At 32.2% G+C, this 11,650-nt stretch overlaps 1 protein-coding gene across 1 annotated transcript; it reads left to right on the top strand.

Annotated features, from left to right (window-relative positions):
• Window positions 1–6,177: 6,177 nt before the first annotated feature.
• Window positions 6,178–8,201, top strand: LOC132054451 (non-specific lipid transfer protein GPI-anchored 5-like). The gene is made up of 3 exons (XM_059446457.1): window positions 6,178–6,567; window positions 7,438–7,536; window positions 7,930–8,201. Exons 1-3 carry the CDS (start codon window positions 6,237–6,239, stop codon window positions 7,953–7,955), a joined length of 456 nt encoding a protein of 151 aa, XP_059302440.1. The 5' UTR covers window positions 6,178–6,236; the 3' UTR covers window positions 7,956–8,201.
• The last annotated feature ends 3,449 nt before the right edge of the window (window positions 8,202–11,650 follow it).

The following is an 11,650-nucleotide window of genomic DNA, read 5'->3' on the forward strand; positions in this document are numbered from 1 at the left end:
CTTTCTTTATCTAATAAATTTTCTTAATTTTCATTATAATAATTTTATAGCTATGATATAGTCCCAAATACATTAGCATTGGCTAAATTTAAATAATTAAATCATGTCTTGGTGCAACGACGTATATATCTAATAATTTTGTTCCTTCTCATTTTTATTTTCTTTAAGGACTGATTTTGAAATTTATTTTCTATCGATTTATTTTTTATTTTGAAATTTATTTTCTATTGTATAATTGTGTTACATCATTACACCTTTATATATTCAAAAAAAAAAAGTTAGATCAAGAGAAATTTAGTGGCAATTTTAGAATTACTAAGAAAATATGATCGACGCTCTACCAGTACCAAATGAGTTCTCCAAAATTATTATTATTACCATTTTAGATTATCTTTCTGCATAACTATTTCTATTAGATGACATCATCATCATGCACGACTTTTCAAGTATTTTTAAAGGGCTCAAATTATATGTACCATATTGGATGTAGTAACCCAAGTAAAAAAGAAATAATGCAAGGGCAAAAATAAAACATAGAAAAAAATCATGGTACATACCTCACCTCCAAAAAGTTAGTCTAAGGAGCCATGTATTATCAAAAAGAGTTTGAAAATATCTTGATTTATTGAAAACATACTTTGGTAAATGAAGTAATAAATAACAAATATAAGGGCAAATATTTGAAGGAGCAAATCCTTTTTAGTTGGCAAGCTAACTAAATGGTTACAATATAATTAAGTACTACAAAACTTTTTGGATTGTCTCTTATATATAATGGTAATATAATAGTTTGGATAAGATACTGTTTTCAATGGTTCTTTATGCACGTCTATATACATAAATTGCTTTGAATATATTATAATATACATCTATTGTGATGATATTTTTAAAAAGTTGGCTTGAAATTTATGTTTCTCTTAATGGATTAACGACGGTGCAAGAATTTGAAGACCTATCTTACGAGATCTCTGTTTAATATGATGTATAAGTTGTGTTCTTTGCACATTGATGAGTTTTTGGTGAATTCAATTTAGGCTTTAAAAAGTATCTTGCTTGATAATCTGGGTAAAGAAATTTTCGAATGATGACAGATTTCTTTTTGTACATATAAATGTTTATGCGAAAGCCAAGCTTTTATTTGTCTAGATAGCTTTTATGTCTAGAAAATTTTACATTCGCATTTGAATATGGAAGTGGAATTGGCTCTAATGAAAAAGTTTTATCATGAGGTAGCGCTTGATAAAACCGATTCATATGTCAAACGGTATGGCTTTCAGATTCTGCAAAAGTAATAATCAAATTGTTAATGAGAAATAACAATTGTTTTGTGTGGGGCAAATTAACCCATTGTACTCCTGAATGTTGAAGAAGATTCGGAAAAATGATAATTCCGCAAGTATAAATAAGTTTGACTAAGCGGATGATGACAATGTTTTAATTGATATCCCTCAAGCTTTCAAAACTTTCTTAGTGTTCGTGATAGAATATTTTTCGTATGATTTCCAACACTTTCCTCACCGGAGATTAATTGAGATGTTTGTCGGCCAAAAACCCAAAATTGGGATGTTTTCAGCCAATTTCTTGTTTTTCCTGTCACATTTTCCTCACCGGAGATTAATTAATTGAGATGTTTAACAACCAAAAATCCGTTGTTTTCGTTTTCCGGCCAATTTCTTGTTTTTCCAGCCACTGTTTACCTCACCAGAGATTTGATTAAGTGAGATGTTTCCTCAATTTCCCTGGAGGCCAAGATAGAATCAACAGTAGGCATAGCGACAAATTATCAGGATTAGGAATTCGCGTAACCGGCGAAATTCTCTGTTTGCCTCACTGATATGAATGATTTCAGAGATGTAAGACAGTAAATTAGAAGAGATAGAATGTTCAAATGAATTCCTACTGGTAATGGCTAGTGCTGGCCATATTTAAGGGGTAATAACAAGCTTTGGATCTCTTTGGAATAATTTAGGCCCACTTTAATGTTGACTTAGGGCCAAATTATTCCAAAGAGATCTAAAGCTTGTAATGAAAATTGTTATTTTCTTATTCAATTCTGCCAAAGATGTATTTTATTTTTTAAGTTTAAAGACTGAAATTGAAATACTACTTAATTCCATCTAGAACTACTTCATTTCTTTCCTTTAAACTGGAAAACCCCTCAATATCAGACTTAGGCCTCATTTGTTTTCATTAAGATTAAGACGTCTGAATCTGAATACACATCTGAATGATTAAGATGTTGTCTCTAGGTTTGAACATTGAATGATTAATCGTTTATTTTTCACTATCTGAATGTGCATAATGTATTTATTTAAACATAATAAATATACAATTCAAATTAAAAAATAACTAAATAGTACAAAAAAAATACAAATTTAATAAAATAAAATATTACTTGATAAAACAATAAAATATTTATGTTCACTAGTAATGGTAGAGATGTTTTGTAGTCGTGGTGGGTGGTGAGTGGGGGTGGAGGGGTGAGTGGGTGGTTGGAGTGAGAGGTGAGAGGTAGTGGGGGTGGGGTTGGTGGGGTGTGGGGTTGGCAATGGGAGGTGGGGGTAGTGGGGAATGGGGGTGGTAGGTGGGGGTAGTGGGGAGTGCGTGGTGTGGGGTAGGGGTTGGTGGTAGGGAGTGGGGGTGGGTGGTGTGGCGTGGGATTGGGGTTAGTGGTGGGGTGGGGTTGGAGTGGAGAGTGCGTGGGGGTGGGGTTGAGGTGAAGGGTTGGGGTTGGAGTTGGTGATAAAAAAAGTTTCATAAAAAATTAAAACACCTCTTAATGCTATTAAGACTTGGTTCAAGCTCTTAATGATTAAGACCTATTTAGACCTAATAAGTGCTTAGATCTTAATACAAATAAATGCACTTAATGGCTTAAGGTTTGAACCATTTAGATTCAGACCTCCAATAAGTGAGGGGTGAACTTAACGCTAAAAAAAATGAGGCCTTAGTCTGAACGGCTGAACTTAACGCTAAAAAAAACTTTTAAGGACAAAACAGAACCTATTACCATAACCTCATGATGTGTCAAATAAAACGAAACATTAGACGCTAAGGAAGTTTGACTAAGCTCTTTAGAACCAAGGTTAGTACCGAAAATAAGCCAGAATTAAGCTGCGAATTAGTTACTGATTAAACAAAACATCAAGGGTAAAGCCAAGTAAAGATTTAAAAATCACATTATTTAGTTCCTTCATGTTTTAAAACAGAATTTAAATCAATATCTAAAAGAAAACTGTGGTTTTAAAAAATGAATAAAGGCGCACATAGCTTAGCTTGTTACTTGACCAAAGAAAATAGAAACAGTGATCATTTTTTCACTTCAAATAAGATTAGAAAACGAATTTTCAGCTACTTGTGAAGTTTGCAAAGCAAAGAAGATCCAAACTTGAAAATAACCTCTGAAGGAAGAGCACATGACTGCTATATTCGGACAAATCAACTTAGCGAGAGTACTGTACGTATAAGTGAATTTGGATTTTAAAGCTTAAAGGTGAGAATATTAGAAATTTTAAACTTCAAGAGTTATCTTCTAATGGCACCAAGGCCGTATATCGATAGCTTGAGATGAGAATGGATTCGAAATTTGAAATGCAAAACCATTGAAGTGAAGGTATCGATTTGAGATAGGGAGGGGATGATTCGTTTTTCCGAGGGATGAGAGAAAAAGGACAAAGATTGTGCTAGAGCTTGATGAGATGACACTCAAACGGCTTTGTCTATCCATTTTTGATGAATCCATGTGTTGATCGAATATGACAATTATATTAGTTGCAATTTTTTGTCAGCAAATAGAAGACGCATACAGTTAGGGGTATCATCGGTACGGTTCGATCGGTTTTATTGTAAAAATTATGTCATATCAATTTTTCGATTAATTTACGAATATATCCAAAATTGAAATTTTCGAAACCGTACCAATCATCTCGATTTCTCTTCAGTTTCGGTACGATTCGGTTAATTTTCGTAATTTATTTTTAAAACATCAACTTATATAAATTATAAAAAATTGCTGATCATATATAATAAAACGGGTAATTTAACTTTTTGTCCTCATATCTTGATCCTTAAGCTTTATGTAATCCTTTTTGTTTCTTCCAAAAAAATATACTTAGCAATTAGCATAAAGTAATTAAAAGCTATATAAATTAAAGGAATAAAAATGTAACTAGCAACTAGAAGGTAGCAAAGCAGTACAACATCAAACATCAAATCAACAATACTCATACTTTACGCGAATATGAAAACTGCACTTGTAATTCTACATTTGTAAAGAAAAAAGAAAATGAAGTTGTCATTATTTTGTATAAAGAAAATTAATTAATGAAAAATCAAAGAGTGTGATTGTAAACAAAATATGGTCGAAATATGATTATATAGGAGGGATAGCTGTATATGATGAGATTTGACTAAATATCACAAAATATAAAGGAAAGAAAAGGAAGAAGAGTAAAAATTTACCTTCGTGCAGTTACCTTCTTGTTGAACACAAAACAAGAATGTTGAGAATAAAAACTAAAAAACTATAGTTGAGATTTAAGACGAAATGCATAATCTCAAATTCTAAGCAGTAAACACAACTAACGTGTAATTCCTTTGTTTTACAATAGTAGTGTAGGTTTTCATATTACTTGTAATTCACCCAAAAACCCAAGGCCCAAAGTAAAAAATTTAATGCTTTGTAAATTGTAATTTTAAACTTAACATATAAAATATATATATATATATATATATATATATATATATATATATATATATATATATATATATTCGGTTTGGTTCGGTATTTTTTTTATAAAATAAAAAACCAACCTAATTATTCGGTACGGTTATAAGTTAATATTAAAAACCTCGGTTTTATTTTAAAAACTTTGAAAATCAGTTTGGTTCGGTCGGTTTTTGAAATAGTTTTGACACCCCTACATAAAAAAAAAAATTGTTGTCAAAAGTACTTTTTGCAACATTAATCAATCTATGCCACTGAACGACGGTGGGAAAAATTGAAATAGTAGTGTTTTCACATGGAAAAATTATAAAGTTTTTCAGCATTTCAACGGGAACCTATTTCCCACCATGCGTTTTCCCAGTGAGCTGGTTCGGTGGGAAAATTATGTTTTATACCACAAATTTCCTACTGAATGTCAGTGGGAAAACACTCTGTTTCTAGTAGTGGCATTCTCACCCTTTATCCTATGCAATGTCTACATCAATTTTTGTTAATTATTTTTTATTCACGCATTGAAATATGCTTAAGTTATTATTTGCCTTTTATTTTCACTTGTATAAATAGAGATATTAAAGTTTTGATTATTGTTAATAATATTAATTTCTTATTCTGCTTATTTATTTCATTATAAAACGTCATTAACTTATATACTCAATTAGTATTTCTCACTTTTCTTTTCCTCCTCAAAAATAATAATTATTACTTTCTCTACGGGAAATTTGTTATGTAGATTTAAAAGGCGAAACTATCATTAGTTTAAAGAAGTAAAAAAAAGACGAAGGTTGAAAAGTTAAGAATAAAAATAAGTATTTAAAAGAGTCAATATTACGATAAAGGGGGTAGGCGAAAGGTCGTACTTTAATTTAATTTTTAAATCAAAGTTAGAGGGCGTAAATGATTTTCACCCCATCTTTAGAACATAGAAGTAATTATATAATCATAGACATATTTGTTTTTTACAATCATAGCGTTTAAATGTACTCATATGAATCATTATTTTGAGACTTCAAGTGTCAACGTTAAACAAATTATATTTGTCTCTTTAATGTGTTATTTGTCAAATTCCTTTTAAATCCATAGTATTTTATTTTTCTTTTTTAAATCCGGTTTTAGAAAACTCCTTAGCCCCAAACTGAGATTCATCAAATAGTGCATGTTCAACCAGTGCTTATGCTACACAGGTTGATTTCCCCTTTTCAAAAAAAGTTTGGTATCAATTGTGGTATAGCTGTATATATAACCTTTGCCATGCCGCGTGTTTAGGTTATTTTCAACTTCACAGGTGTTAATGACACGTTATTTCAAATCTTACCTCATCATGAACCCTTATTAGTTAACCTACATATTCCCTTTCTAAGTTGAAAAGGAAAAAAAAGTCAAGTACAAGTAACCAAATTACCCCCAACAGAATGTATAAATCTCCAACCCCCCTCTTCACAAAATTGAAGCACGAAACCAGTACGTGTAATACTTCAAAAAAAGAAATATTACGTAACACATTCTGTCAAAAATGGCATCAAGAAAGAACAAAATTTGCATGGCTTTAATTGCATTAATAGTAGTGGGCATGATTTCAAGAGGAGCGATGGCTCAATCCAACTGCATGAATGCGTTACTTAGTATGTATTCATGCCTTAGCTATGTCACCGGATCAACTTCAAAAACGCCGTCGAGTTCTTGCTGCTCAGCCCTCTCTGGGGTGCTGCAATCACAGCCTAGGTGCCTTTGCACCATTGCTAATGGTGGTGGTTCGTCGTTAGGTGTCCAAATTAATCAAACTCTTGCACTTGCTTTGCCTGCTGCATGTAACCTGCAAACTCCTCCTGTCAGTAGATGTTATGGTAAGTAATTAATGGGACGATCTTATGATCCATGCATTAAATATTAATTAGTAAAAGCTAAGGTTACTAATTATAAGGTAATTAAAGATAAATTTTTATGATTAGCATTAATTGGTAACGCTGGTAAATGGTATGAGCCGGCTATTGCAAGTTAAACTACATTGATGCTGTAAAAAGTCATTATACGGTTATTCTATACTCCTTTCATCTCAAATAATTTGTCGTGTTTTTCTTTTATAAACCCCTTAAGAAAACCATAATTAGGATCGGAGGTGGTTTATGACTATTTTACCCTTATTTATTTGTTAATATATAATCTCTTTCATTTATTATTTTACTCTATTATGTGTCATCTCCTCATAATATGTGTATGTAGTCATCAAGAACAATTAATACTAAGGGTAAAATGGCAAAATAATCAATTTTGTCTTGAATTTATAAAATGACAAATACTTTGAGATAACTATTTTTAGAAATCATGACAAATAATTTAAGAAGGATAGAATATAACTTAAATCATTAACAAATTAAACCACTTTAATTAGGCATAAAAGAACTGTTACAGTTTACGTTGTATCAAAATAATCTTTTCTCTAGCAAATGCATTCGATCGAAATTATATCAAACAGACCTTGTACTAATTTTCGTACACTGATTAGTTAGTAGCATTAATTTATCAGATATTGAGACATGGGTGAAAAACTAAGTACGTTTAGGTAATAGGTTGTACACATACTTTGTTAGGAGTAACATAGGTTAGCAAACTGGGACTATATATGTCGAATTATAGGTCGTATATATGCAAATTGCACTTTGATATTTTCTCTGATTCTAACTTTGACGCAAATTTGTGCTAATAATATTTGGTAGCTGGTAATGGACCGGCTATGCCTCCAATGCCAACGGGTTCTCCAGTGGGCTCACCAGAGCGTTCACCAGAGGACGAGACTGTGGATCCTCCAATGCCAGGTAAGTTATGAATACACACGCCATATTAAAAAAATATTCCTTATTTTTTTTTATTAAGTGGCTAGTTATATTAAGACACTTAAACTGAACCGCAAAAGAAAATTATTTTGTGTCTCACACAACTAATTAACACTAGTTGTATGAGGCTTTTTTTGTCTCATAAGTTGGTGGATCCAAATGTTATGCTTTTGAGTCCACCAACTTGTGAGTTAAAAAAAAAAAAAACTAAAAAAATAAGTGTCAGATGTGTGAGACACATAATAAACAATACGAAGCGAAGATCAATAATTATCCATGAACTACAAACTATTAAGCATCTACATTTCTTTGATTATCTATTTATGAGACCATACTTATTTTGACATGTTATATATTTATGGATGGATTGAGCAGGGCTTGAAGACAATTGGGAGAACTAGCAATACCTCCAGTTGAAGCCTTCTAAAGTCCCTCTTCAAATTGTTTCCGTTGCTTCCATGACCTTGAAGTTTCCGTGTTTTTCATCTGGGAGTTCCAAAAGAATAGTTTGTTACATAAATTAGCAATACATTTTAATGTAATGTCATGTTCTGTTAGGTTATGGTGTGATTTATATTAATTACTTGTGTGTTGTTTCCATTCATTTCTGTACTGTCCTAGCAATGAACTCTAAAAGTTTGAATTTATGTGCCACTATTATTATCTGAAACTGAATATTCCTAGGAGTGAGATAAATATTTCGTCTTTGTTGTCAGGCTCATCTCACCGTGGCATTCTCTTGAATTATAATTTCAAAACCGGCAAAAAAAAAAAACTGCCCCATTTAAACAATGTTCTCAATTTTTCTTTTTCTACTCCAAGAGGTTTCTTACAGAATAAATAATTACCGAGGAAAGGGTATCATCTACATATGGTAATTTAAATGTGGCTATTGTTCCCACTTCCCACCATTGCTAATGAAGCTTATGCAATGGCTAAAGCTCGGTAGCATTTCCGTGCTACACGCTGTACTAACCTGCCCGAAAACCATTAAAACAACAGCCAAAATTGACAATAATTTTAATCCTTCCATTATTGAATGAATTTTAAAGATTTAGAGAATTAGTTATAAGCGAATATGTGCGAGGACGAAAGATGAGTGTATAGAAGCTTGGTGTGGATATGGAAGACATTAATTAGAAGTGATTTATAGATGACCAAATTGGGGTTTCGTATTAGATTAAAAGAGGAAAGAATAAGGAGAAACATGTAGGTTCAAAGCGGTTTTGGTCTTTTGGAGCTCAACTACCTTAACTAACTTCAAAAGATAAGAGTGATTAGGTCACCTTAAACATAAATTGCATTTGGATTTCGAAAGTTCTTACTTAATGGTTTGTTAAAGGTTTTAAATCAATTAAATGCATTTTCCTTTCTTGTTCTTTTAACTCATTTTGACGTTTTACCAAAAAGGGTCAGAGGAGGAAAGAGTGAATGCTATATATTTGGACCTCAAACAAATCACCGAAGTATTCATCGTCTATATATCTATGATTATTTTTCCGTTACAGCTTTTGACATTATTTAATAATTTCGAGCATTAGCTAATGTAATTTATAATTTGTATCTTTTAGGCGTCAAAATTTTGTAATAATTGATTGATCACAATTTTCGAAGTCAATCCACAAGCTGCTAACAGCTTTTTTTGGACGTGTAAAATCAATAATTTCAATTTCCTGCTTGAAGCGATATATGAACCTAAGGCATCTAATACCAGAAAAGTGTGATGCAGCTGATGCTTACTCCTTGAAATCAAAATCCACATTTAATCTTGATACATTCATAGGAGTTTGGTGGTTCAATGTTGGTTAAAACTTACATGCGCCCATTCCTTACACAAAATCATCTATACATGATACATATCTTCACAGTTAAAATTAAAATTGATCTGTAAAATATTTTTAATTGATTTGAACTTGTAAAAGTAGTCTATATTAGTATATTAGATAGTAGAATATTGTAAAAAGAAATAGTTGGATCTTCCTTTGTTATCTGGGGAGGATCTTCCTTGTATAAAGTAGTGTTGGAATAATTTTAAACTTCACACCGATTCGCATACTCACAATCCTTTGTTATACGGGCGGATCTTCCATTTTTTTTTACTAAATGTAATGAAACAATGCAAAATGTTTATCCGTTTATCAGGATAAAGACAACACTGCTTGGTAACCAAACACTTCTTGATCCATTTGTGAATGCGATGGTTCTTGATCTCCCGTGGCCGTGCATTCGGTTCTTGCTAAATGAAGCGTGCATTTTAGTTTTAAACCTAACGGTTGATAACATTTTAAATTTTCAATGAGATTATTCCACTAAATTTTCAAAAAGCTATTTATTCTCCTCTTCAATTTGCATTTTTTTGACGAAAGATTAGCAATTGGATATTTTGTCCAAGAGCAAATTTTCAAAAAAGATCCCTTTCAACCTATAACCACAAATTTTCTTCAAAATATTTTTATAGTTAGTAGTGTTGGTTTAATACTCGACGATTAGATAAGTATGACTAATTTGGAGTACTATGTAAAAAATGATGTGATCTTTTAAATGATGTTACAGTAATTCATTCATTTGTTTAAATTTTGATATCGCTTGCAAAAAATTCTAATAAATCATTGTTCTTGCTAGCCCAACGTTATGCATGAAACTAGTGTTTGTGTTGATTAAGATAAACCCTAAAGTAGAAAAAGACCAACTCGTAAAAGTAGGTGTAGTACTACTCCTTCAAAACTTCTACTATGGCAGCTGATAGTCTTAGAAAGGCGTGCGTAGCATGCAATACAATAAGAAGGAAGTACCTACTTCTAAAGCTCATCCGATAAAAATTCCAAGTAGTGTGGAAAGGAATCTTATGGAGTGGGATTGTACTATCCCTAGTAAAACAAGGACTGCCTGGCAAGGTGGCAAATATAAGATGAAAATTTACTTCAAACAAGAATACCCTGCCAAACCACCCACGTGCCAGTTTTCTACAGGTTTCTTTCATCCTAATGTCTATCCATCAGGAACAGTATATATGTCTATCCTCGATGCCGATAGTGGGTGGACCCTGCCGTTACCATTAGAGACATTTTGGTGGGTATCCATAACTTGCTTGACGAGCCAAACTCGGCCGATCCATCAGAAATTGAATGTTATGAGCTATACTACAAGGATCCTGAAGAGTGCATTAAACGAGTGGAACAGCAGGCCAAGCGTTATGCTTAACTGGAGTATTGTTTACCGGAAGCAATAGTTATCCTTTCCAAACTAATACTGGCCTCGTAATATTCTTGGAGATCTTTTGGTATTTCTATGGTTCCAACTTATGTAATTCCCCGTCATATTTAACTTTATAGTTTGTGTTATCATATAGATTGTTTGGTATTTCTATAAAAGGGTGAATTGATTGAACCAAAAAAAAAAAGTGTAGTACTACTCTGTTGAATTTCGTTGATTGAACGTGAAAATTAATTACACTTTTAGGAATTGGAAAATAACTTTGCTAGCAAATAGAAGGAAACGAAAAAGGGTCAAATATACCCATGTACTATCAGAAAAGGGTTAAATATATATTCATTATACTTTCGGTTCAAATATACTCGTGTCGTTATACTTTGGTTCAGATATATCTCTACCATCATACTTTGGCACTAATTTGTCCTTAATTTTGATGGAGGGACACATGTCAAACTCAGAATCTAATATCCCACCCCTAGTTTTTAATACCCGATTCTTTTAGAAACTCACTTGTTTAACCCGACCAGACTCGACCCATTTTCTTTTCCTTTCATCTTTTCTCTTAAGACTCAAATCTGAGTTTTCTTTCACCGGAAAAAATGGAATTCGTCGGTGATAATTTGAGGGTCATAAGAAGCCAACATTTCACTGGCGATTTTCTCTCTGCCTCATTATGTACAAAAAAAAAAAGGAAAGGGGGGGGGGGGGGTGTGGAATGGCAATTTTAGTTCTTATGTTATAGCTTTATTCCAGTTTTGATCCTTGTGTAATTTGACTAAGCATATTTAACATTCAATTAACATAGATGTGCGATTTTAGTCCCTCAAACTAACGGAAGTTAACGGAATGATTATTATTATCAATTTTGAGAATTAAAGAAAAT

The sequence above is a fragment of the Lycium ferocissimum genome, chromosome 4, assembly GCF_029784015.1.
Source record: "Lycium ferocissimum isolate CSIRO_LF1 chromosome 4, AGI_CSIRO_Lferr_CH_V1, whole genome shotgun sequence".
Lineage (NCBI taxonomy): Eukaryota > Viridiplantae > Streptophyta > Magnoliopsida > Solanales > Solanaceae > Lycium > Lycium ferocissimum.